The sequence below is a fragment of the Primulina huaijiensis genome, chromosome 11 (assembly GCF_012295235.1).
Source record: "Primulina huaijiensis isolate GDHJ02 chromosome 11, ASM1229523v2, whole genome shotgun sequence".
NCBI classification, from domain to species: domain Eukaryota; kingdom Viridiplantae; phylum Streptophyta; class Magnoliopsida; order Lamiales; family Gesneriaceae; genus Primulina; species Primulina huaijiensis.
In genome coordinates, this window is record NC_133316.1 from 23,430,053 (window position 1) to 23,457,564 (window position 27,512).

The 27,512-nt window shown below is 34.8% G+C and overlaps 3 protein-coding genes and 1 pseudogene across 4 annotated transcripts; 3 read left to right on the plus strand and 1 right to left on the minus strand.

Annotated features, from left to right (window-relative positions):
• The first annotated feature begins 2,099 nt into the window (after positions 1-2,099).
• LOC140987482 (probable galactinol--sucrose galactosyltransferase 1) lies at positions 2,100-6,065 on the plus strand (annotated as a pseudogene).
• A 2,711-nt stretch (positions 6,066-8,776) lies between these two features.
• LOC140988166 (probable galactinol--sucrose galactosyltransferase 1) lies at positions 8,777-12,690 on the plus strand. Its single transcript, XM_073457136.1, has 13 exons — positions 8,777-8,912; positions 9,022-9,234; positions 9,362-9,612; positions 9,698-9,788; positions 10,028-10,076; positions 10,177-10,268; positions 10,357-10,464; positions 10,558-10,692; positions 10,769-11,179; positions 11,259-11,400; positions 11,482-11,684; positions 11,764-11,981; positions 12,069-12,690. Exons 1-13 carry the CDS (start codon positions 8,827-8,829, stop codon positions 12,443-12,445), a joined length of 2,376 nt encoding a protein of 791 aa, XP_073313237.1. The 5' UTR covers positions 8,777-8,826; the 3' UTR covers positions 12,446-12,690.
• A 3,152-nt stretch (positions 12,691-15,842) lies between these two features.
• LOC140987607 (phosphatidylinositol/phosphatidylcholine transfer protein SFH13-like) lies at positions 15,843-20,970 on the plus strand. The gene is made up of 15 exons (XM_073456180.1): positions 15,843-16,056; positions 16,837-16,920; positions 17,047-17,350; positions 17,480-17,579; positions 17,820-18,086; positions 18,320-18,397; positions 18,505-18,609; positions 18,691-18,740; positions 18,822-18,921; positions 19,004-19,105; positions 19,183-19,293; positions 19,402-19,552; positions 19,784-20,190; positions 20,272-20,346; positions 20,469-20,970. The coding sequence occupies exons 2-15, from the start codon at positions 16,914-16,916 to the stop codon at positions 20,550-20,552; spliced, it is 1,941 nt and encodes a 646-aa protein (XP_073312281.1). The 5' UTR covers positions 15,843-16,056; positions 16,837-16,913; the 3' UTR covers positions 20,553-20,970.
• LOC140987608 (actin-related protein 8) lies at positions 20,024-26,778 on the minus strand. Of its 2 annotated transcripts, XR_012177180.1 has the most exons (13): positions 26,291-26,778; positions 25,637-25,722; positions 25,266-25,336; positions 25,099-25,166; positions 24,771-24,832; positions 24,211-24,308; positions 23,317-23,398; positions 22,991-23,133; positions 22,617-22,765; positions 22,241-22,374; positions 22,005-22,123; positions 21,470-21,599; positions 20,024-20,172 (listed from the first exon to the last, which is right to left on the minus strand). XR_012177180.1 is itself a non-coding variant. In XM_073456181.1 (12 exons), exons 1-12 carry the CDS (start codon positions 26,638-26,640, stop codon positions 21,546-21,548), a joined length of 1,416 nt encoding a protein of 471 aa, XP_073312282.1. In that variant the 5' UTR covers positions 26,641-26,778; the 3' UTR covers positions 21,278-21,545. The 2 variants fall into 2 exon arrangements, 1 of the variants encoding a protein (XP_073312282.1); XM_073456181.1 differs by lacking the exon at positions 20,024-20,172 and having other exon boundaries at positions 21,278-21,599.
• Between the last annotated feature and the right edge of the window lie 734 nt (positions 26,779-27,512).

Genomic DNA, 27,512 nt, shown 5'->3' on the forward strand with positions numbered 1-27,512 from the left:
TAATTCACCTTCAAAACATTTAAATTTAGTCCCTAATTTGAAGACACTAGTAAATTAAATTGCGTTTCGTGTGAGACACAAGGTGGTAAGATTGATTCTATAAAGAGAATGAAAATTAGATAGTTTTATATGTTTATTTGGCAAAGCGCAAGATTCATTGTCCATTGAGAGGTTTGAATATTGAAAAATATTATATTCATTCTAAGTTTTCAATTTCAAAAAGTATAATTAATTCTTCTCTGCTTGATTTATACCTTTTGGCCTAAGTTTATTTTGTTGTTTTGTTTAAGTTCTTCAACTTTCTATTAAAATGACAATTTTCTCATCATATTCAATCGCAATGGTCTCTTCTTTGGAAGATGACTGACTGGCTTTGTATTTTTTCCTCGTGGTGTTGCCATCTGTATGCATTTGTGCTCTTCTTATCATCATTTTGTATTTCACCGAGTATTTCTTTTCTTTATATCTATATGTTTCTCTTGAACTGTTCTAGTTTCTCAAAACCATCCCCAATTATTGATATTATTTCATTCTTGTCCGAATCAAATTTGTTTAATATGAAAAGAAACTTGTGATATTTGTTTGGGTGATAAAATATATTTCCTTGCTCTACAACACTTTGTTGTTGCAATATAAAATAAATAATTACTGGAAATATCTTAAGATTATTACAATAATATTGAAATGAATATTTTAAATTACCTTAGTTTGCATTTCGATGTATTTCTTAACATAACAACCAATAAATACTGCAAAAAACTTTTTCGAACAATGTCATTCTTTCTGTTTCATTTTGATCTTGGATTATTATTGTTTTGCGGTACATGGAAAATCACTTGTGAGAATGCATACACAATAATTAAATGTAACTGAATAAGTGTCTATAATTGAGCATAGTTAAGTACCTTGGTATGAATTTAACATTGAGCTTTGCACAATTCGTACAATTAAACCCACCAGTAGTATTAGTAACTCCTCTGTGACAATTATTGCTAGACTTGTACCACGAGGATGATTTGTTTTCAATTTCTTTGATACTTGCTTTGATACAATAATACTTGTTCTATATGTAATATTCGACAAAAACTTGTGTTAGACGATCTCACAGGTCGTATTTTGTGAGACGGATCTCTTATTTGAGTCATCCATGAAAAAGTATTACTTTTTATGCTAAGAGTATTACTTTTTATTGTGAATATTGATAGAGTTGACACATCTCACACATAAAGATTCGTGAGACCGTCTCACAATAGACCTATTCGTAATATTTTAATATTGTAAACGATGCTTATATCCGTATGTTATTCTAAAGTCATATAACTACATATAACATAACTATTTTAATTAACGATAGTTGCTTTGTTCCACAATTGAAATTTAAATCTTTCAACTGTCGCAGACTTGGTTGGTTAAACTCGTAAAAAACACGAACAATATAAATTTAACTTTAAAATATTAATTAAAAAACACAAATTAAACTCAATAAACTAAGTTAACTAATAAAATACGTAAAATAAAATACAAGAAAAATATGGACAAAACTACAATAAATGAAACATCAATTCTGCATCTGTTAACACAATTACCACAACAAAAATCTATTTTTTTATTTATTTAATCTATTTCAGGAACGAAACATGAGAGGATACTGCAATTTTGAATCAGACAGATTTCAAAAATAAAAGTCAATTCAACCTAGATGCACAAAATTACATACAAAAGCAATTCAACTCACCTTTAAAATTTATTTTAATATCTATACTATTTATACTATATGATAAAGGTTGAAATCTTTAGAGTAACTAATTTTTAATGTAATGATCTGTTTTATTAATTATATATATTAATAAAGTGTTAAAAAAATTAATGCAAGTCACATGTAGTTTAACGGATAAATAATTTGTTTCTTAGCCATGAATGTGTAAGTTCAATTCTTACTTTCTATTTATTTTTTAGTTCATATATTAAAATTACAGTGTATAGTTCATATATTAAAATTACACTCTAATCATATACTATTTATTATAATTATATTTTGATATTTATTTAAATATAAATCAAATAAATTAAATATATAGTATATTAGAAATATGCCTGTCCGTATGTGTTCCCTTCAACTGAAAGTGATGCTTTCCCCTTCGCCTCTTGCTCTACCATAGAAATTCAGCGCAATTATCCGATTATATGCCCATGTCGAGATTTACGGAAATTTATACAATCTCTATCCCAAAAACAGTGAATCCTCTCAATTTCAATAACGCAGGAGGACAAAAATGGCGATTTGTTCACCACCCGACTTAATTCTTGCTGATGGAAATCTGAGCGTTTCCCACAACTGCATTCTAACTGATGTTCACGACAACATTTTCCTGACTCCAACAAAACAAAATGAGGGTGCTTTCATTGGCGTTAAGTCTGATCAGAGTGGTAGCATTGTAGTTTTTCCAGTTGGAAAACTCAAGTACGAGACTTCACTTACATTATTCTAAAAGATTATCAAGCTTACATCGTTTTGTGCTGATTTTGTTTTTGTTGATTATGTAACTAAAAGGGTTGGTCGTTTTTATGGCAGTGGAAAGATTAATGGTGTTAAATTTGCAGGGGATTGAGATTTTTGAGTCTTTATAGATTCAAGTTATGGTGGATGACGCAATCTATGGGTACGTGTGGCCACGATATCCCATACGAGACACAGTTTTTACTGATTGAGGTGCCCGACAGTTTTCAAGTTGGCGGAGAAAATAAAGATGGGGAAGAACGAACAGGATCAGTAATTTACACTGTTCTCTTGCCGATTCTTGAAGGGGATTTCAGGGCTGTGCTTCAGGGAAATGCAAACGATGAACTGGAAATTTGCTTGGAAAGTGGTATCAGAAAGTTTTATTATTAATTTTTCAATGGTTGTGTTTAAGTATGCATTTTTTTAATCTGAACTTGAGATTTTTGTTGTTGTTGGGGAATTGGAATTTCGCAGGTGATCCTTCTGTGCAAGAATTTGAAGGCAGGCGCTTGGTTTATGTGGCAGCTGGAATGGATCCGTACAGGGTTATCCAAGATTCAATCAAGTATGACCGTTTAAGTTCATAATTGCTTTTCTAATATTAATTTTGATCTTTCCGTTTATGTTGAGTATAATCACACCCTGTCAACATAGGCCTATGATCGTGTCGTATGAGGTCCACACGAATTCACAAGTTTACTTCTTGCTTGGTGTAATACTTACTTGTAGCAGCAGAATTTGAATATCACTTGATAGCAATGAAAGGCTTTTCCACTTTGGCAGCGTAAAAATTGTTCAGTTGCATTTCATTTCATAATGTGAGTTTAATCCATAAATATTATGAGATATTTGAGATTTAAACAGGTTTCTGGAAACTCATTTGCAGACGTTCTGCCACCGTCATAGTAAGGAGGTATTATCACTATAGGCATCACTTTAAACATCCATGGTTTGAATTCATCACTAGTTTCCCCCACTCATAAATTTGGTCTTCATCTTAGTTCAGATGCCTGATATGTTGAACTGGTTCGGATGGTGCACGTGGGATGCTTTTTATACGGATGTTAATGCCGAGGGAGTTAAGGAAGGAATAAATAGGTCTCCTTTCACCTAACTCTTAAGATAATTTCATTAATATTTAAAGTATTTAAAATATAACATCATCTGTATAAATACCGTGTTTTTTTTATTTTTCATTTTAGTCTGGTGAAAGGTGGAGCTCCTCCTAAATTTATAATCATAGATGACGGATGGCAATCGGTTGGTATGGATCCTACCAGCATTGAAGCCAAATTTGATGACACTGCCAAGTGAATAAAACTCTACCAATATGCTTTTTGGGGCACTATTTGTCTATTGATTTACATACTTATACCATAATTCTTGTTATATGTTTCCATTCCAGTTTTGCAAATCGATTAACTGATATTAGAGAGAATCATAAATTTCAAAAGGACAATGAAAGGGGCGACACAGATGGAGATTCGTGAATGGGATTTCGCCAAATTATTACTGAGATCAAGGACCAATACAGTTTGAAGTAAACCATTGTGCTTAAATTTCAAATAGATTCTCCATTACTCTTTCTGGCTATGACACCTCAACAAATTTTCCTGAGTTTTTTTGTAGGCATGTTTATATGTGGCACGCAATAGTAGGGTACTGGGGTGGTGTCAAACCCAGTGTTCCCAAAATGGAACAGTACAAACCCAAAATAGTAAGTGCTGTTCCATCTTCTGGAGTCGAGGCCAATGGCATCTGTTTTGTTTTGAAGAGCATAATGTCAAACAAGGTTGGACTTGTTAACCCTGAGAAAGCACACGCGTTCTATAACGATCTGCACTCTTATCTTGCTTCTGCTGGGGTTAACGGGGTTAAAGTTGATAATCAAAGTATACTCGAAACCCTTGGGGCCGGCTTTGGTGGAAGAGTGAAACTTTCTCGAAAATACCACGAAGCGCTAGAAGCATCGATCTCCAGAAACTTTGAAAATAATGGGATTATTTCTTGCATGAGCCATAGTACCGATGCATTGTACAGGTAGAAATCTCCATTTTCGCCACATTTGGGGTTTAATTTTTTATGTGTAAATTTGATTCCCACAGTGCGAAGAAAGCTGCTGTTATTAGAGCATCAGATGATTTTTTTCCTAGAGATCCTGCATCTCACACAATCCACGTTGCCTCGGTTGCTTACAACACTATCTTTATTGGAGAGTTTATGGTACCTGATTGGGACATGTTTCATGTGAGAATTCCATCTTTTTCCAATAAACTTTTGAAATGTTTGATTTTAATCATTTTTCACTTTATATGATTTTTTAGAGCCTGCATTCCATGGCTGAATACCATGGAGCAGCTCGTGCTGTTGGAGGCTGTGCGATCTATGTGAGGTAATGTTTAGTTTAATATTCTCTTATGTTATACGTGTCACAACACACTCAGTTTCAAGCCAAAATATAAATGTGTATGTCTTGATTCACAGCGACAAGCCTGGGAACCATGATTTTGATGTTTTAAAGAAGCTTGTACTGCCCAATGGTTCAACATTGAGGGCCAAACTTCCCGGAAGACCAACAATAGATTGTCTATTTACCGATCCTACCAGAGATGGAAGAAGGTATAACTGTGAAAAATATATATTACGCTCGAAACATCTGCCTTGGTCTTACTAGATAAGAATATTCATGTCTTGATAATTTGTTGCAGTCTTCTAAAAATTTGGAATATGAATGATTTTACTGGAGTTCTTGGAGTTTTCAACTGTCAAGGGGCTTCTTGGTGTCGGGATAGTAGAAAAAATTTGATTCACGACAAAGAGCCTGAAATGATCGCAGGTATTATTCAAGCGAAAGATATACGGTACATAACCAGCATAGCTGAAAATGAATGGAATGGAGATTGTATTATGTATTCCCACAGAAGGGGTATGTTCTCTCAGCATCTCATTTTAGTATTCACAATGATACATCTGGCATCTGATGTTTTGGCTCACAAATTTTATATATGACAAAAAAATGGTTCCATTTTGGTAAAATTGGAATCTTGCCAATGACCATTGCAGGTAAACTGGTGTATGTACCGACAAATATGACTCTCCCCATCAAACTGAAAGCTCGAGAATATGAGGTATTCACAGTTGTTCCTGTCAAGATAATGTCCAGTGGCGCAGCATTTGCACCGATAGGTCTGATCAAGATGTTCAATTCCGGCGGAGCATTAAAAGAACTAAAGTATGAATCCAAGAAAACTGGAAATGTCGAAATGAGAATCCATGGGTGTGGCGTATTCGGGGCATATTCATCTGTTAAACCGATAAGGGTAGTGATTGACATGAATGAAGTCAAGCTTGATTATGAAGAGAAATCTGGATTGGTCACTTTTACTTATCCGGAAGGTATGAACCATGAGAACCTAACATTTGAACTTTGAACACAGCTCAAAAACCCAATTATTCTGATATGGATTCTCGATTCTTGAATTTCCAAGCCACCAAATTCAGTTCTATACTACTAACTGTATTTTGTGTTGTTCATGGAATAAGATGTATATTTTGGCCAAATAATTTTTTTTTTTGAAAATTAATTAAAATTATTTTTAAAACTATATGCAATATACACGTTAAAACGACAAGTTTGAGAAAAAAAATTTGTTTTTCGATGGAATCTTTAGTAGGTGAGATCTAAATCAGAAGTGTACAAATATAACTAAGAACGTGATTACATTTAAACTTACTACGCAATGAAATCTGCATGGTTGAAAAACTCAAACAAATATTATAAGATATTGATAATCATATTATTACATGCAATCAAATTTTCAGCCACATTTTGGATGTGGTTTCTGTTATATTCATCAAATCTTGGCCAGCTTTAAGGACTATGAAGGTGTAATTGGTTTTAGATATGGAGCAGATATTTTGTGCAACAATATTCTATTATCGTAAGACATGTCAATTTAGTCAATACATACAATGAAAAATAATATTTTTTATATAAAATAATAATTTTTAGTCAAATCGAGATATATCATGTAGTAACTTTTGAAATATAAAGTAATATTTTTCTCTCAAATTAATATATATCACACAATATTTCTTCATAACTTAACTAACAAACCTATACGTTTACAATAAAAAAAATAATAATATAATAATTTTTATAGATCTTGTTGGGTCGAAGATCCGTATCAATAAGTATGCCGTGAGACTTTTGTGTTAGATTTGTACATGAATACCTACCAAAGTAAAAAGATTAATATTGAACATCACATAAATTTAAAACACAAAATGTTAGGTGTTGCTTCAACACGAGGAAGAGACAAAACTCGTGATGTATTGTTTGGAGGAATATTCAGATAAATGTGCATGTCACGTAGTACAAATGTTGTTGTTCGTAAGTTGTGCAATTTGCATGTGAGATTTCTTGTCTCTTTCGACACACAAGAATAACATGTTACAAAAATCTGGGATGAATCTTTCAAGATATATTAACTTTGCTAGGCTTAATTTATTCATATTTAAGCTTAATAGAAAGCTTTGTCAAGGCGAAAATTAATTTAATGAACAATAATATCAATTATTATTAGAATATATTTTTATTAAAGTTATTTAATTTCTAGAAATAACAAAATGCATATTCATAAATATAAATAAGAAAGCATTTAATTACACATTACGATCTTTTTTTTCTCTTTTTCAATTTTTTTTAATTTTACAATTGACACGTGGGTATAACAAACTTTTATTAGATACAACATGTGCGTCACAACGTTTTCATCAAATTAAAATTACCTAAAAAAACATGAACGTCACCAAATGGGGTTTGTTCGACCTTATTCATGCCAACACTGTTTGTATGAGTCAAGATCTTAACATGTGTTATTTTTTGACATATATCAAGATTTTGTTCGGGTTTTGGATCCGAGCACGACCTTGACATATGTAAAAAAAAAAAAAAAAAAGACATATATCAATATATCAGCATTTGCAAGTAGTTTTTGCACGGATAAGATCAAATTTTTCAACCGAAATGGGTAGGTTGATCTTTCAATTGTAGGATGATTTGGATCCGACGTGTTTTGGCCGAATAATTGACGGCCTGATTATTTTCTCCGCTAATTAATTTATTATTTTCGACCACCAAATTAATGCGGTTTCCCATTTACACGTCATAATCTACTCAGCACCAAATCAATACGCGCATGCTTGCTTTCTAGTTGTTAGAATGAAATTCAAACAATTTGGAGGATGAAAGTCAAATTTAATTTTTATTTATTTTGTGGCATTTTATGAGGTCAAATGATCCTTTTTCTTTTTATTTTTTCAGAGTCTTACCTTGTTACTTACAAAATTAGGTCATGGAGTTTCATAACTCTAGATTTTGTTGTTTTTTTAATTTAATTAAAATTTCTTCAAATGAGAATATGATATTTTGGTAAATAAATTTTAAAAAATTTATACACGTTGTCTTCAATATTTTTGTCTCAAAGTATATAAAAGCTTTTTGAAAAAAGAAAAAGAAAAAAAGTATATTACATTTGGATGGATGAATTTCAAATATGTTTTCGCTATTTTACAGAACCAAGACCATAAACTTCAAATACATCTCTGACATGTTGATGTAGTTTTTAATGTTAATTATGATAAATTTTAAATTCATCCAATAATGATGTTATTTAAAATTCATCCTACTTTTGTGTAATTAATGTGTTCATTTAAAATATATTATATTTTTTGTGTAATCAATATGAAAATAAGAAATATATGATTTTAAAATTTGATCTATTGTATCATTATTGATGCTAAAACTATAACTGAAATTCATCGATTTCAAATTAATATCCCCAAATGAAAGTTTAAATTAAATAATAGGAATTCTTATTATTCAAATATATATTACTAAAAAGTAGGGGGGAAAAGTGAAAATTGTTTGTGTGGCCGACGTGGGTGGTGTCGTAAGACTCGTGCGTGCAACTGTTTTATCCATCTTCCAGCTTTGAAACAGCCCTACTCGCTAACCATCGATTATGTCACGAAAACTGATATGATTTGTAATAATTAGCAGAGTATTCAATTTACACATACCAACTACTCTTTCATTTTTCTTATCTTATTGTTGTAATCTTAAACAAGCAAATGCATGAAACCCACCAAAAATTTCAGGCTGGAGGGCATTGATAGTTGATACCTCCCCCCAAATTTGACCATTTGATTCAAAAAATCTGACCCAAATGAAGCTTTGTCAATGTCAGTGGCTGTCCAAATTTATATATATATATATATATATATATATATAATCTCGTAAGTATTTAGAAAATGATGACCACATGACAACACAGGGATCACGAGGCTTGTCTCTTTTTTTAGCTATAAATACCCCATCAAATGCAGCCCGTATTCATTCCCATTTCTGGTTTGGCCGTATTGTTTGTCATCTCTCTATTTCATTCATTGGACTCTTGGGTTTTTTCTTCTCTTCTTAGTTTTCGGGTTCTTGATTGATTTTATCGTCGTACTCGTAGGTGTCCTTTGAAGAGAAAAAAAATGACAGTGGGAGCTGGGATTGGCGTGAGTGATGGGAGGTTGAGTGTGTTCGGGGAGAAGATTTTGAGTGATGTTCATGAAAACATAATTGTAACTCCCGCAAGTGGTGCAACCTTGACTAATGGAGCTTTCCTTGGTGTTCATTCTGATCAGATTGGCAGCCGACGGGTTTTCCCTGTTGGGAAACTCCTGTAATTTTCTTGTTTTTTTAAAAAAAGAAAAGTTATTGCAAATTTACGATGTTTTCTTAGCTTGATTTATGAAGTGTTGATGGAATACAGATCAGCATTACTGAACTATGTCCATGAACATTTCCAGGGATTTACGGTTCATGTGTGTTTTTCGATTCAAATTATGGTGGATGACGCAGAGGATGGGGAATAATGGCAAAGATATACCTTTCGAAACGCAATTCTTGATTGTGGAAGGACGAGATGGCTCAAACTTTGGAGCAGAAAGTAGCGAACAGCCATCGTTATATGTAGTATTCTTGCCCATTTTGGAGGGAGATTTTAGAGCTGTTCTGCAGGGAAATGAAAATAATGAGTTAGAGATATGCTTGGAAAGTGGTATGAACGAAATCTGCGTCCTCTTTTTTTTAACATCTTGGAACATGTTTTGTTTGCGGGAGATTTGATAAATAGTAACTTGCAGGCGATCCTGCTGTGCAAGAATTCGACGGGAGCCATTTAGTTTTCGTTGCAGCTGGATCTGATCCGTTTGATGTCATCACAAATGCAGTCAAGTATGTTATGTTCTGAATCCTTGTGATTGGTTGTTTATGACTTCAAAGATTGCTCATTTTTCAAGAAGTAATGAATCAAGCATATAATGTTTCTAAAGTTGATGACTCGTCAGCTAAAATCGTGTAAAATTGTATTAGAGATCATCTTCTTTTTCATGCTAGCTTAGTCTTTTTAACGAGGTGTTGCAAGATGGGGCGACTAGTTTATGAATTAAGAACATATTTCTCGATTTATACAGGACCGTGGAGGGACATTTGCAGACTTTCTGTCACCGTGAGAGAAAGAAGGTGGACTTTTTCATATTCCCAATCTTCATTTCCACTTCAATTTCTCTACGAAAAGCTTTAAACTTGTTAAATTCTAATCTGATTTGTTATTGTGGTTCAGATGCCGGATATGTTGAACTGGTTTGGATGGTGTACGTGGGACGCTTTCTACACAGATGTTACTGCTGAAGGAGTGAAACACGGATTGGAAAGGTATCATATGTTACGAATGAACCTTGATGGAATATAGGCAGGAACGTCGAAGAAATGAATTTTAAAGACATATTATACCTTATTGCAGTTTGGAGAAAGGCGGGATACCCCCAAAGTTTGTAATCATCGACGATGGATGGCAATCAGTCGGCATGGATCCAACTAGCGACGGGAAGAAAGGCGACAACTCAGCCAAGTGAGCCCTGCCATCCTTTCATTGTTCATCGTTGCTTCTTGTTTTAGAGCTCCTTTCTTGCTAATTGTTGAGTTACGTATTTCTCATTTCCAGCTTCGCAAACCGGTTGACTAACATCAAAGAGAACCACAAATTTCAAAGGGATGGCAAAGAGGGTGAAAGGGTTGAGGATCCAGCTATGGGTATCCGGCACATTGTTTCCGAAATTAAGGAACAAAAATCAGTGAAGTATGATATCCCACATTTCGATGTACTTTTACGAGAGTGTGAGCAAACACTTACGCTATCTTTATCGGCCGTGTAGGTATGTTTATGTCTGGCACGCGTTGGCAGGGTATTGGGGTGGAGTCAGACCGAGCCAAAGTGGAATGGAACATTATGAATCCAAGATTACTTACCCGGTCTCCTCTCCCGGGGTTCAATCAAATGAACCTTGTGATGCTTTAAATAGCATTGCCAAGAATGGTCTCGGTCTTGTTAATCCTGAGAAAGTCTTTCATTTCTACAATGAGCTTCACTCGTACCTTGCATCAGCTAATGTTGACGGGGTTAAGGTGGATGTACAGAACATCCTGGAAACCCTTGGAGCTGGCAATGGTGGAAGGGTGAAACTCGCAAGAAAATACCACCAAGCGTTGGAGGCGTCGATCTCCAGAAATTTTCCTGATAATGGGATTATTTCTTGCATGAGTCACAACACGGATGGATTATACAGGTGATAATCACACCAATACTTTATTTCAAACATCATACATGAATACTGATACTGATAAAACAGTACATTGATTTCACAGTGCAAAACGAACGGCTGTCATAAGAGCATCAGATGATTTTTGGCCAAGAGATCCAGCATCTCATACCATTCACATTGCATCTGTTGCTTATAACACCATTTTTCTGGGGGAATTCATGCAACCAGATTGGGATATGTTTCATGTAAGAAGATGGCCTAATAAACCTCTTGTTGAATGAAAAACAAAATTTTTGATAATAATACGTGTGTTGATGGTTTGGCAGAGTTTGCACCCAATGGCTGAGTATCACGGAGCAGCACGAGCTGTGGGTGGCTGCGCTATATACGTCAGCGATAAGCCGGGTCAGCATGACTTTAAACTTCTCAAGAAGCTTGTACTTCCTGATGGTTCCATATTGAGGGCCAAACTTCCCGGAAGACCCACTCGGGATTGCCTGTTTTCTGATCCCGCAAGAGATGGAAAAAGGTACTTCAGGAATCTTCGACCAACTCTGTATCTTCAAGATCTTGTTTTTTCAATCAAATAACTTTTAAATTTTCTGCAGTTTGTTAAAAATTTGGAATCTAAACGATTTCAATGGTGTTGTGGGTGTCTTCAACTGCCAAGGAGCTGGCTGGTGCAAAACAGAGAAAAGGAATCTCATTCACAACGAACAGCCCGGCACACTAACTGGAATCGTTAGGGCTAATGATGTAGATTACTTACCAAGAATCGCAGATAATAAATGGAATGGAGATGCAGTTGTCTATTCCCATCTACGCGGTACTACTTTTAGCACATACATTGAATGACCTGAAAAACGAAAAATAATCTGATAGTAAACTTTTCTGTGTTATTCCTTCCGCACAGGGGACTTGGTGTATCTTCCAAAACATGCTTCTTTACCCGTCACTTTGAAGGCACGAGAATACGATGTCTTTACCGTGGTTCCTGTCAAGAAGTTGTCAAATAACATTGCATTTGCCCCCATAGGACTCACAAAAATGTTCAATTCTGGAGGAGCTATAAAAGAACTGAATTATGAATCAGAAAACACCTCATCTGTCCACATGAAAGTCTGTGGATGTGGTCCTTTTGGAGCTTATTCATCAGTAAAACCGAAAAGAATCGCAGTTGATAACAAGGAGGTGGATTTTAAATACCAAGGAGCAACGGGGTTCTTAACCATAACTCTAAGCATTCCAGAAAAAGAGTTGTACCTTTGGGATGTGATAGTTCAACTGTGAGGAATCTGTATTTCTTAGGAGTTCCCATTGCTGAATGTATTCATTTCTTCTAATTTCGAGCTTCTCGTGAATCTGCCGTTGGGCGGATACCTCTTTTGAATGTAGTTGGCGGTCTTTGATCTCTGCAGCTCACCATCTATTTATATTATTGTTCAATCAATCTTGCTCTGTGCGTAAACTAGTTTGAGTGACTCGTTTTTTGAATTCTCAACTGTTTGAAACTAATTCATCTGTTTCATCAAGAACATGCAAATGAGAACAAAAGAGCTCACTGAAATTAAATCATCTGTTTCATCAAGAACATGCAAACATAAATAATGATACTTTTGAGGTTCCGAATATATTTCATTGTAATACTTTGTTGCACCCCTTATTTTTAAATTGATGAATTTTCGATTATATTTTCATCAAATTATTTATCATAAATAAACCTGTCTATTTTTCGACAAAGGTTTCCTATAAATTTATCGAGCCTCACTAGCTTCTATTTTTTATACCACGGTGTGTCGATATTTTTAAATATCCAAGATTTTCCTATTATATATATTACGCACTAAAATAACCAAAATAATCATAATCAAAATGTCATTCTAACTAATTATAAATGTCGTTACTTAAAAAAAAAACACCCATTAATATATTAATATAAATTTCAATCATTTATATATTAATCGATTTATCATTAAAAAAAACAATTATTATTATCTTAAAAAAACAGAAAGGTTTAAAACTACACCGTATGCCCGAACATTTATTACTTAAGAATTTTAACCCTCAAGCCCAATATTTGATCTTCCTTCCAGATGGGGCACTCGACAGGCCCATGAAAATCCATCTTGCCAGGCTGAATTGAGTGTTATGTTCGGGAAATTATCTTCTCTAACATTTGATAGTAATAATTTGAGCATCATTAATAAAAATTTTGTTTTTCCACGTAAAAATTCTTATGTAGTTTTTCTTCACAATTATTATCACTAAACGGAAAAGAATCAACGATTTCGATGTGCGAAAAGTTATTTGATTAGACTACCTTTCCCAACATGTATATTATACGTCATTTTCAGCCCCTTATTAATTTGCAAATAAGGGGGAACGGGGAGAACTTATTGAGATGGTCCCCTTCGAAGCAATTGGGGTAATCACTGTTAATATCATCTGCTTGTTCTATTTGCTGCCCTTTTCTCCATTTTTCAACTCCAGACAAATGTGAGTACCGTGAAAGCGACGTGGGCTTCGAGGCAACAATGTGTATGTATGCATGTAGCTTCATTGTGCTATCTCCATCTCTCAGCCCGGAAGGCATTTAATTTTGGTCCGTATCTCCAAGGAAGGCCTGCATGTAGCTTCATTGTGCTGTCTCCATTCCTTTTTAAAAACTGTATGCATGCATTTTATACTCGTTTGTCTAGGACAAGAGAAATTGATTGAACGACCAAGTGAGTGAAAAAAGCAAGTCTCAGGAGATCGTCCAAAGTATTCATTCATTTGATGTAAATGAGTTGCATGATTTTTTCATGTTAGTCAATGCATTGCATCACATGAAAAAACGAAATGGCTTTCTTGTACTCATTGGACCAACCATTGAGATCAGCCCAAATGTATGGTCGAACTAATCAATAAAATTTAAAAAGATTTGATTTGAATTGAATATTTAGATGATAGAAAACAAAACATTCCATGATAACAAAGATATGTACCATCTAATACATTATAAATCAAACGACAACGGTGAATTAATATATATGTTGGGTGAACCCAAGAATCGTGACTCGTTGGGGGGTGTGGGGCATTTTGCTAATCAGTAATAACTGTCACACAAACATTTAATTCCACTGATTCTATATGTGCTTAATCATTGCTTAATTAAAAGCAAGCTCTCTGTACGTACAATTTAATTACACCATTTAATGTTTGCCCCTGCTTTGTCGTCTTTTATCCTCGTCCTTGTATCCAACTTTATGTTATGTCCAAAATATTTAATTGGTCGAACAAAATCTATACTCGAATTTAAAAAAAAAAAAAGAAAAAGTTAATCCAACTTATGAATAGTGTGAGTAATCAGATAAAAAAAATAAAGAAGAAATTGGATGCAAGATTGAGATTTGAGAAGCACGATACAGTGTGCAATTCCATGAATGGCGGGACAAGAAACTATAGGTTACTGGTGCGTCTCTGTTTCCCTGCAAACTCGGAAAAGCGACGTTTCCAGCGATGGGTCGCTTTCGCCAATTCCTCTTCTTATATTATTTCTTTATCATTCGTTGCAACAGCCTTTACAGCTGCCCTTTTAAATCCAATCTCCCAAAACTAACATTTCTCACTTTAATTCATCGATTTTCTTCTTGGGATCCAATTCATTGTACCCGTGCCAACATAGCACCATTCAGACACATATATATAATTTTGATATGTTGTCTATTTACCGAGTCCATTAATGATATGACACTCACTTATTGGATGTATAATTTGAATATATTTCATCTTAAATAGATGAGCATCATTGATGAACATGATAATTGGACAACGTATCAAAACTGTATAATTGGACAACGTATCAAAAATTTAAGAAAAAAATATATAACCATACATAATATTCATTCGATTATGTTACACGCAACATGAATGTGTGCATAATCGGTAGATGAAGAAATCTTGCAGCTTATTATAATCCAGAACTCGAGAATTTGTCACAAAATTAGCTAGATTTCCTTGTAACATAACACTTATAATTATTATAAAATAAAAAAATTAGAACTTTTAATTAGTATGACTAATAATAGTTACCCTGGTCTTAGCAAGAAATTATTAGTCGGGCATTTGTTTTTGCCAAAGTCAAAGAAATCTTACAGCTGACTGCATAAATAGCTTTAAGCCTATACGAAATAAAAGTGAAGCCAACATGTTACTTTTCTTCAGTAGACAGAGTCTAAGCTAGCTTGTAATTGATTTTTTTTACATTAAATTATCAAACTGCCAACGGGCCTAGTGCAACCCAAGGAGCATAGCTCCAAACAGAAAAGTACTGTTGCGACTTTATCCCCCATTCACCGCCTCGGTTAAACCCAAAAGGGGTTAAAAAGGTAAATTGCAGGCACGCTCCCGCTTTATTCTTTCACGACTTTGGACATTCTCCACGGGGACAAAACAGGGAACTCACCCACGCCACTCAAATAAAAAAATTGTATATATATTTATTACATTTTTCACCTAAAGTGTACCACATTTTGTATTATATAATACCACAATTTTATGGATAGGAAGTTAACTCAAATAAATATTTTGATTGGAGATTTTTCACCCACTTCTCCNCCACAATTTTGTGGGTAGGAAGTGAACACAAAGAAATATTTTGATTGGGATTTTTCACCAACTTCTCTTTTTTAATTAATTAATTAATTGTTATTGTGTATATATTATTAGCAGTTGATTCTGAGATCTTTCGTTTTCCATTTCCAGAATTTTATTGATAAAATATTGGTAACCTTTGTGTTTTCTATGGTTTTGTCTGTGTACGTGCATTTTTTCAGATTTCTTCGGGAGAATCAATGCAATAGGCCTCGGCGGGTATTGGTCCAGCTGGTATTCTGTTCTGTTCTAGGGTTTATGTGTGGGTGAGTCGTCTCTTCTTTTTTTTTTTTTAATGTCTATATGTAGGTAGACCTCGTGATCTGTGGATGCATGTAGCTTCTGTTTGTTAAAATGTATGTTTGCATGTCATGTGCTTTTTGAGGAATCGCTTGATGTTTTTTGATTGAGTGCCAGGTGAGATTCGAATAGAGGGTCGTCAAATTGATCACATTGTTGATTTTTTTTTTTTGAGTGGATGAAGAATTTGGCCGTAATGATGGAGACGAATGAATTCGTTCTGTGCTGTTTTTTTTTGCTTGATCATTCGTTCCCTTTGTTTTTCTGTTTGAATAGGAAATTTTGGCAATTGATGAATTTTTCTGATCGTGTCGGCTGGCTCGTTGATGGGAAGTTTGAGCCAATTTTATCGTGTATAATATAATATGTCGGGTGTGAGGCGTGGCCTTTTCATTCTATTGAATTTGATCGTAAGTGAAAATGATCTTTAGATAGTTCCGGATTAAACCAGCCACGAAGCAGTTAAAAGACATCGCCAAAGCTTCTTAAAGTTACGACATCTGAAATTTTCTGGATGTATTTTTAGTCGTGGCCGAGAAAATAATTGACTCGGACCAATATTTTTTAAAAAAAAAAATAAAAGAGTCGAGAATAATGTTGAAAATGCCTGAAATCGTCTTTTTTTGCTGTGGAAGCTTGTTTTTTGCGATATTTGATTTTCAAACTTCTTTCTAAATGATCTATGAGTTGATTTACTAAGGCAAGTAGCTTCGAGATCTTAATCATCTGTGTTCTTGATCGTGTAGGTTATCGAGATTGATTGTTCTGCTTGAAATCAAGTGTATTGGACACTGAAGTTCCATTCTTTTATAATTTGGCTGGAATGTCAGGTGTGTGGATTCTTATCTGCTATTCTCTTTCATACCAAGTAAATAAAATATCTAATAACGCTGCTTATGTTCGAAATTTACGATATTAGAAGTTTTTTCTCCTTGACTCGATTAATTGATAACTAGGCATTCAAGGCCTAGAGGTGAGCAATGAGCAAAGGGAGAGGAAATCCGACTACGAAAACTCTGAAGATGAAAGGAGGAGATCAAAAATTGGGGCTTTAAGGAAAAAGGCAATAGATGCTTCAAATAAGCTCACCCATTCTCTCAAGAAACGTGGGAAAAGGAAAGTAGATTTTAGGGTGCCTTCCATTTCCATTGAGGATGTGAGGGACGCAAAAGAGGACAGTGCTGTCTGTGACCTGCGTCAAAAGCTTCTTGACAGAGATTTGCTGCCTGTTAGACATGATGACTACCATACTCTACTGAGGTGAGTTGTTTCTCGGTTTGCTTTCTCCTTGAGTCACTTTTCTTGGTTCCCAGTCCATTCCAATATTAAAAGCCCTCATCATATTATACTAGATTGTTTGAAGTGAAGGGATCCATTTTTATTGCACAGATTTTTGAAAGCGAGAGACTTTAACATAGCGAAGACCATTCAGATGTGGGAAGAAATGCTTAATTGGAGGAGAGAGTACGGAACTGACACTATATCAGAGGTGACTTTTTATGATTTATTAAACTTGGAAAAGGATTCTTAGCAGACTACAGAGTCCTCTCCTAATGTACTGTTGTTCAACTCCCAGTTGAGGTTCCACGCTTAACTTGGGACTGTTCATTTTTCTTCGTATTTGAAGCCTGGATTCTTGAACCTCTCTCTTTTCGTGTGGGAGTGGAGGCGGCTTAGTGACTCTGTTTTCCGATGTTATATTCCCTGTTCTCTGATGATTGAATTTCAGGATTTCGAGTTTGGGGAGCTGGAAGAGGTCTTGCACTCTTACCCCCAAGGATATCATGGAGTTGATAGAGAAGGCAGACCAGTTTACATTGAAAGGCTTGGAATAGCTCATCCAAGTAAATTAATTCGAGTCACTTCAATTGAAAGATACTTAAAATACCATGTTCAGGAGTTTGAGAGAGCTCTACATGAGAAGTTTCCTGCTTGTTCCATAGCTGCAAAGAGACGCATCTGTTCAACCACCACTATCTTGGATGTACAAGGCCTGGTCAGTTGATCCGACTCTTAAACAACTTACCAAGTTAATCGTTAAATCTCTATTGTTAATTTGTGTTCATTCTCCAGTTATTTTATTCAATATTGGTGTCGTTTATCATGGTAACAACCGAACAAGATTGCTACTCAATGGCCCGAGCGACCACTAGTTCAGAAATATATTTTGCATTACAAGTAGTTCTTATTAAATTTTCGATAATTTTGTAGTCCTTAATGTTTATACAGGGGCTTAAAAATTTCACCAAAACAGCCGCCAGTTTATTGGCAGCCATTGCAAAGATTGATAATAATTACTATCCTGAGGTACTTTAGATATTTTCATGTATTTTTTTAGTATTTGTAAATCATGACTTTTTTTCGGACTTCACAATTAATATGCTTGGTTTTAATTTTTCCATTTATGAGCACAGACACTCCACCACATGTATGTTGTAAATGCTGGACCTGGCTTCAAGAAGGTGCTCTGGCCTGCTGCACAGAAGTTTTTGGATGCAAAAACTATTTCAAAAGTTCATGTAAAGGATGGCGATTTTTCTGTTTTCTCCATTACTGCAAAAGTTATTTAGCTGGTCATATGTGCTCTCTCTGTTTTGCAGGTTTTGGATCCTAAATCTTTGGTGAAGCTACTGGAAGTTATTGATGCGAGGTTTGCTTTTCTCTTGTGTGCACCTCAATTGTGATTTTTCAAGTAAAATTATCATTCAACTTACTGCTGTTTTATCCACAGTCAATTGCCTGACTTTTTGGGTGGATCTTGTAATTGTAATGACGAAGGAGGTTGCCTAAGGTCTAACAAGGGTCCTTGGAATAATCCTGAAATAATGAAGGTATACATGTCGAAGAGGAGGTGATAATTTTTTCAATACCTACACTAATTTGTTTGGTAATCTATCTATTTGACTTTTGTAGCTGGTGTTCAACGCCGAAGCAACTTTTGTGAAGCAGATTACCAAAATAGCTTGCGATCACCAGCAGAAATTTGATACATATATCCAAATCCTGCCATTGAAGGTAGTATGCAAATGTCGGAATTTGATGTATCATCCTTGCGATGCATAACTAACTGTTTTGGTGCATTAAATTGTCAGGGAAGATATAGCAATTCTTATTTGGTAGAATCAGCATCTGAAGCTGATATTCCTCACTCTCCTAGACAAAATAGCTCTAGGATTTTATCACAGACTCCTGTTCGTGAAGAAGTAAGTTTGATTACATGCAAAACACTGTTGGGGCTAGTCTTAATGGAGTCCTTTTGTAGTTGCATGCATACTTGCACATAGTTTACTTTAATAAAGAGAATTTTGTAGGCTACAATATTAGAACAAGTCTACTATAGTTGCGAAGATCATTTCAGTCCAGATGATGGAGATGGTGACAATGAGCATGGACTGGAAACTGAGTCTGTCCTCACCAATGATCTATGGAATCCTAATGTTGATGCAATACCAAGTATACAAGGTATTTTATACGTTAATTCTCTGCTCTCTGGTGCTGTGTACTTTGATTCAAAGTCTGGATAAGTTTTTTTCCGACCAACTTGTGATTATTCAAATTGCTTTTTTTTTGCTCATGATATTTGTAAGCATAGGAGATCTGGCTTCAAATATGCAAATGAGTATAAGAAATCTATGTAGTGTGGCATCATGGCATGTGTCATTGATTGAAGTTTTGTTATTTGATTTGTGCCAGGTACTTTGATGATGCAGCGGCTAGATGCCATCCAGGAGAAGCTGGTCAAGAGAAGCTTTCGATATATGATAAGAGCATTAATATCGTTCGTGAACAACCTTTTTGCTCTTATCCGAAATGCCCCTGCTGAATACTGGAGGAGACAGAACAATATTTCTCCATCTAACACACAGTACACACTGGAAAGTGAAGCAGAACACACCAACCAATTATCTACCAGTAGCACAGAAGCTGTTACGGAAGAGGATAGGGTCCTTCCATGTCTACAGCGTCTCAAGAAACTGGAAAGTTTATTGGAAGAGCTCATGCATAAGCCCGCAGAAATTCCACTGGAGAAAGAGGAAATGCTTCAGTATTCTCTGAATAGGATAAAGTCTGTGGAGTCTGACCTGGAGAAAACAAAGAGGGTAATTAATTATTTAATTAATTAATTTCTTTACTTATTCAAGAATTTAGGCAGCATACATTCATTATTCTGCATGTTCCAGGATATAAATGCTACAGTGCAGAAGCAGGTAGAAATTGCCGAATCACTGGAAAATATCTGTGATTTCAAATTTCAAGTAAGCAATATTTTGCAATTAAAGCAAACGTATTATATTTTACCTTCACGCCATTTCTCAGCTATCAAGTAGGTCAAGTGCACTCAATAAATTTATATACTTCCATTGCAACTAAATTTTAGGCCTTTCATTTTGCAGCGAAGACGGTTTCTTTGTTAAGCCGTGGGCGGTCAAAATCCGAGCAAGTCCGCAAGCCAGCCTGGTAGCTCATGGTTCGGAAAATCTAATCTAACTTTTTGACAAATTCATTAAATTAGAGTTAGATCCATCACTTGTCCATACCAAGGGATAACAGTGAATTAGCACCCCTCAAAAAAAAAAACAGTGAATTAGCAGGTGCCATGCGTTTTGTGAGGCCAAAATGTATATAAAGTCTTGTGAAGAGCATAGAACAGGTGCATGGAGAGCTTCTGATTATTAGGTCTCATCGAGTATAATTTTATGTTGCTCGAGTTTCAAATTTAAATAGCCAAGGCTTCAATTTGGTGGTACTGTGGAGTTTAGTTTCCTTACCTTCTTAAGCTATTAAACTATTATAGTTTAACAAGTGGAGAAATTGTACCGGAACAAGTCAGTATTGGTATACTAGGCAGTGAAGAAATAAATTGTTTGATTTATGATCGCGATAAGAGAAATCGAGACGATTAAATTAAATTTGCAAATGTTCTCTCCCCTATCTATAAATCAATTTGGGAGTTATTATTTTAACTAAATCTTATAAAAAAAAAAAATCGGTATCTTTAATCGCAAATTAACGTTGGTTGGACGATGATATCGGAAGATAATATTTCAGATATATCTGAATCATGTAATTGAACATTATCAATACGTAACCAGAGGAGACGCCAATAGATTTGAAAAAGAATCGAAAATGTTTTTTATTCTCCATCCTAAATATATTTTTCTTCATTTAGTGATATATACATTCAAATAAAATGCGAAATTTAACATATTTATTCTTTTTAAAATTTATTACAACACACTTTTGACACCTTAAATTGATAATAGGCGTCTATTACAACACACTTTTGACATCTTCAACGCATCAAGCTTGAGGAATAGATAGATACAAGGTTTTCGAGATTGGAAGGTGAAAGAATTGAAAGAAAAAGACAGGTTTCACCTGAAATATACATGCATCGATTTCATTAGCTTCCGAAGCTCCATTTGCAACAGTAGTACAGCTGACTTGCTTTTAATCAACGCTTGAATTGCCTTTTTGTTACACACCAGGAAGTATGAAATGTGCTCAACTGCATGGGGCCCAGAAAACTACATACGTTAGTTCTCACATTTCGAAAGTTAAGCCATAAATAACTTCACAATCAACAGCATTGTCTGAATTTCATCTTCTTCTTTCACTTTAAGTAGGAAAGAAGGTGGTGTAAAAAGAAGTATGATGAAAGATTTCAAGATCGTCGGTGCCACACGTTTGAGGGTAGTTTTTCTTCTAGACTAGACACTGTTACAGAACCATATAAGTGGAAGATGATTATTAGATAGAACTTGTTCATGGCCAGATGACTAACAATTGTAAACTGTGGAAATATCTAATATTCCTGCCACTGTATAGAACACGGCATTAAGCATCAGGATTAAATCATAGCATTAAGCTTCAGGGTCAAAAAGCAGACTCAGTAAAGGCATGCGGTATTTACATTGCTAACAAGTTTTGCTCCAAACCACACAGAATCTGCACCATGAGGAGGAGGCAAAACTCGAATTCCACGGGAAATAGAAGTTGGTAGAAGTTCAGACAGTTCTTTTTGTAATCTTTCTGGAAAAAACAACAAATAGAATCAGCAATTCGAAACAATACTGAATGCATCAAATTAAAACTTTCATCATACTGATTTCCATCAAATGAAATAAGGAGTTGAAGATACACCTATACCTGCTAATCCTGGCAAGCATGCACTGCCTCCCGCCAATACCACAGTTTTATACCAATTATCATCACATGTCAATTCAGCATCATGGCAATGATCCATGCAAAGCGCCACTGCCTGATGTAGACCCATTGCTTGCCTGTAAAACACCATAATACATACAAATTAACCATTATACCAAAGGCAAGGAAAGAAAATTTACAGCATTCGGCCTTGAAGGACTCACAATCACAGATTGCACCTAATTTGACATCGTCTTTTCATAATAAATTAGCAATCAGATGACTATCAGTGTCCAACCATCATATATTCTTAGAAATCGATGCATCATAAGGCTACACCAAATCTAATAAGTGACAAGTAAATAAAACAGATACGCACATTCCTGCAATGCGAGGCTGGAATAATATTTCTCCCGTTTTAAAGCGTTCCTTTGAAAGTGTAAATTGACCTTCTGATGAAACTCCAAAAGATGCTCGTGTATCTCTGGATAGTTCGACTTCATAATCAAGAGAAACATAACACAGGTTCTGCTAGTTACAAAACAGATAAATAGCAGCAGATTTAATTCTCCAACAATTTCAAACACCATTCAAACAACAAAAAAAGAATGAAATATCACTTCATCTGTTGGGTTTAGAAGATAGATTTAGCCAGCACCAGACCAATGAAAATACTAATATCACCCTCTAAATAACCACGATAAGAAGAACACCTAAATTAAAAGGTTCTACACAGATTCAGAGTTTTTTTACCTCTTTCAAAGTGCGAACAGTGTAAATGGAATCAAATTTTATATTGTTCTGTTGCATCTGGTCTCGAAGAAATCCTGTAAGTTTCAACGCTCCAATTCCAACAACCTCCACTCCCACCTCATGCATCACTTTGCCATGTAAAACTGTCAAACACAATACCAAACACTCAAATCTTCTGGGATTGACGCATCACTCTCCACAGAAACAATAAAAAGCCCAATCAATCCCCACATAAATTAAATGCTTTATACACTGAACTGATACTTAAATTTCATATAAATGTGAAGCAAATCACATACTGCCAACTCAGAAAAAAAAGGACATACTTGGAACAACTGATGTTTGATTGAAACCAACATTCACAACAATCCCTGATGTTCGTCTTGCAGCAAACAAAGCCAAGGTTGCCTACACTTTAAAAAAAAGGTTCTGAAATGGTGCTAACGTAGGACAAGAATTATCATTAAGCTGCTCAACAGGAAATAATTGGTTAGACATCTTCTCCAAACGAGAATTTAAACCCTGTGTTAGTTAATAAATAAAAAATCTATTTTTTTACATGCTCTCTCGTTTGACACCTTTTAAGAAGAACTAACTCAATTGCAGCCTAACAGTTTAAATCTGAACAAAGACTCCAGTCCTGAATATGATAAAATTTCACTCTACCCTGAATAGATGCTTACATCCCAAGTTTGTTTGTGGTATAAAAATTTGTATGGAGGTTAATCCTCAAACTGACCAAAGATGAGCCTGGGTTCCCAATAAAATTGAGCTGCAGAGCTCGTGCATGGCAATTCTCATACTTCCTAACATGCCAAATCAATTCTCATCTCAATATGAAAACTCTCAGGTCCAAGACGTGATAATATTTAGTAAGGAGATAATGAAAAATAAGAATTTTACAATGATATTGAATGCTGCTGCCCAAGAATAATAATTCCTTCAGCATAACTTGGAAATTTTCTTTTAAAGAAGCCAATTGTGTTTCAGAATACAAAGTCAGCAGGTGGTGGTTACATGACACAGTTCTCAAGATTCATGTGTTCTATAATTCGATAAAGTAAGGTGTTAGGTACCGTGTAAAATGAATTTGAAAGTGTTACTCTCAAATCGTGGCCTACTAATTGCTCAGTCTAAGGCCTAGACAAGGATACGAAGCATTGACGATATTTTCCACAGGTAACTGAAAACGTGTTGCACAGGCTTTATGGAAGAAATACCTGGTCGACGGCACAAACAGCAGGAACATTCATGTCAAATAATGTTGAGTAGATGACTTCCTTGAGCCGTCTTCTTGAATTTTTATCAGACTGTGTATCTGAACAGTATGTTAACAAAAACCAAGAGAAAACAAATACATATTAGAAAAAGGGTAATATGCCGTGGGATATTGACTCTCTCTGACAATGTGTGCATAATTTTGGTACGAGGAACCAAATTGGTTGGAGTTCAAATTTCAAACTATACCTAATGTCATGTCAGTGAAACTGACAGCTTAAATACCTTTAGAAAGGCACAACAGTTCTACTGAACATTTCTGTTCTTTTTTTAACTAAAAATAAAACCGACAAAGACCTTTTGTCATGCCTCCCCTCAATATTCAAAGCAATGATTTACAATGAAATGGATGGTTAAATAAGTCAAAAAACGAAAAGAAGAAGACAGGCACAATGCCTCATGCTGACATGTAAGTTTTTTAAATTAACTATAGTCAGACCATAAGAGTGGAAAGATCTAAAGTAACAGACAAAAAGTTAACCAGAGAATTTTGGAAGCTAACCATTGCAGTGACAAAGCGGTGTGGACACAACAATTGGTTGAGTGGATGTTTTCACCTGCATCCTGCAAACCATTAAAATCAAAGTAATTTACAACAAAGAAAACGAGGGAAAGGTGAATCTGGATCGAAAGTAGTTGTACTCACTAAAACCCCATGAATTCCAAACATATGCATATTTATCGAGAATGTGATTTAAATGTTAAAACATAGAGAACGAGGCACGTACTTTCACGTCCTTGTTGGAAATCAAGAATAGTCAAAGAGATCAATAGAGAAATAAATAAAATTTTAACATATAAAGCCTGTAAAGATACTCAAAGGAGATCACCTATGGCAAATTGTTGAAAAGAAATGTCTAAGTCTAGAGGGCACCAGAGATTCAAGGCTTCCAAATTCCTGCAAAAAAGGGAGTCAAGACGTGTTTAATCATTTGGGCAAGTGATACAAGCATAAAAGGACGAGCAGCCGAGATAAGACTTTAAGCAGACAGATTACTAAAAATGTAGCTGATCTCCCGGATGGAGAGGAATACTTGCTCCACCCATACTTGCAGTAACCTGAGCCACCTATGATAAAAATATAAATGCAAATGGAATCAGTTAGTACATTCTAAAAATAACAGTAGGAGGTAAATCATTTCAAATGTCAGGAATATATTTTTCAAATCAATCCGTAACCACAAAGCTTTCTTCTCTGTCCATCCTCCTTTTCTGATTACATTTCAGAAGTTGAAACATACTATTACAAATAAATCGAAGGAAGCTAGAAACAGCATAAGAACATATTTGTCTAAGTTGCCCGGCCAGACTGAGGTATGAAAAACCAGTTTTGGTTACAAAAAACACACTGAACTATCTTCTACCTACCGTCAATTATGATAGCTCCAGGGACTTGCACACGTTGACTGTAAATATGCATAAACGACATGTCAGACATCTGGGTAGGAAACATCCTGCAAAGAAAAGATTTACTGTTATGATTATGTGTTTTCAAAATAACTAAGGCCATATAGTTCCCAACATCTTCTCAGGCAGGAGAGAAGTTCACTCTACCACTAATTCACACCAACAACATCAATATCAACTGCCTCGAGATTATCAGAATATGGAACAAGGCAAAGAAAATTTCAGCAGCAATAAATGCAACTTCAACATGTTCAGCTCACTGGCCTCTTTTCACTTAGCTGAGTACAAAATTTATGGTCCTCTCGATATTCAGGCAAAGATTTTATATATGCTAGAGATTACCGAATGTAACAAGGCCAATCGGAATGATAACGGAAATGCAGATAGAGTTGTATTGAGATATTGAATTGAATAGTGGCAATGTAAAAAATTCTTGGTGAAAAGTTGTATTGAGATAGCATATACTCAGGCATTTGGTTCACCGAAAAGTGAGTAAGAGGGTATTCATTTTCATCAGCAAACTCAAGGGGAGAAGACAGGACATCCATCATCGGCTCCTGCCTAATTTCTTGACATCCCCGAACTCGAAAAAGTGAAAAATAGAATCAGCCTTACTGAAGTGGATAACCGGATCGTAGGTGGGTTTCGGCGAAGAAAACGGAGCTCCAAAGCTCTTGCTCATTCTGCAGAAAATAAATCCAGAGCCGATTGTCCGATAGGATAAATTTCCACGACTTGCAAACCGCTCTCAACCTGGCTGACTCTTTAGGACCAAGAATTCTTAGAATTTGCAATAATATATCGATCGGGATCCGATCGAATTCACCTGTAGATGAATCATGTATGTACATCATCTGCAGGAACCTGTCGTACTCCGAAGTCGGACTCCGATGCTCATTTGAGCTCGAACCAAAAGCCAATCGATGCACCACGGATTCCCATGCCTTGCGAATCAGAGAATTCATAGCTGATGCGTCAGATTTGTGATAAGAATTTGGGGTTTTTTTCTCGAGAGCTTCCGTGCCTAACTGTGAAACCGTTAATATAATTATTACACGTGGGAGATTAGTTGTGGCGCTACTTCCAAACTGGTTGGACAATTCTGAGATTTGACTTTCCAAACCATATTTTATACAAGCCTTTTGCTTGCTACTAAACAAAGAAACACGTTCGTTACGTATATTATTATTATTTTTAATTTGATTAAATAATATTAAATAATTAATATAAAAATATTTTTAATTTAGAAGAGTTATTCGATTTAAATGAGAATTTTTATTTATATTTTTTTTTATGTAAAATAAGGTGAATTGAAGATGTTTTTAGTAGGGTAAGAAATGTAATTTAGAAGAGTTATTCGATTTAAAAATCAAACACTGAACCGAACCGAAAGTCGAATTTTGTAATACAGATATAAATGTTAAAATCGGTGTTTATTTGGTTCGATTTCGTATTATATATGTCAAAACAGAAAAATTGAAAAAATCGAAATTTCATTAAATTAATAATTTTGTTTATATTTTTATTTATATTATATATTTTGATATGATATTTAGTGAATGAAGAACAATTTTGAATTATTTTTAGTTGATTGTTGTTTGTTTAATTAATTTAGACATTATATTTAAATATTTTACTAAGAAATCATATAAAAAAAAGTAGCATATTATATTTTACAATGTACTTATATTATTAATTTCAATAATTATACCAAAACCGAAATAACCGACCAAAATAACAGAACTGTTTTGATAGAAAACCGAACCTAGCCGAATGAAAATGATTCGGATATCGGATTATATGTTTCTAAAATCAAAAATCGAAAAAATCAAAATAA

Bases quoted from the DNA above. Each gene is read 5' to 3' on its own strand.
- LOC140988166 (XM_073457136.1), top strand. From the start codon at position 8,827: ATGACAACACAGGGATCACGAGGCTTGTCTCTTTTTTTAGCTATAAAT. The intron at 9,235-9,361 runs GTAATTTTCTTG...GAACATTTCCAG, and splicing joins TTCCCTGTTGGGAAACTCCT to GGATTTACGGTTCATGTGTG. The intron at 11,685-11,763 runs GTACTTCAGGAA...AATTTTCTGCAG, and splicing joins CCCGCAAGAGATGGAAAAAG to TTTGTTAAAAATTTGGAATC.
- LOC140987607 (XM_073456180.1), top strand. The intron at 18,741-18,821 runs GTTTGCTTTTCT...TTTTATCCACAG, and splicing joins CTGGAAGTTATTGATGCGAG to TCAATTGCCTGACTTTTTGG. The intron at 20,191-20,271 runs GTAATTAATTAT...TGCATGTTCCAG, and splicing joins ACCTGGAGAAAACAAAGAGG to GATATAAATGCTACAGTGCA.
- LOC140987608 (XM_073456181.1), bottom strand. From the start codon at position 26,640: ATGAATTCTCTGATTCGCAAGGCATGGGAATCCGTGGTGCATCGATTG. The intron at 24,833-25,098 runs GTGATCTCCTTT...AATGGTTTGCAG, and splicing joins TTTTCAACAATTTGCCATAG to GATGCAGGTGAAAACATCCA. The intron at 22,766-22,990 runs GTAAAAAAACTC...TGTAACTAGCAG, and splicing joins CTGTTCGCACTTTGAAAGAG to AACCTGTGTTATGTTTCTCT.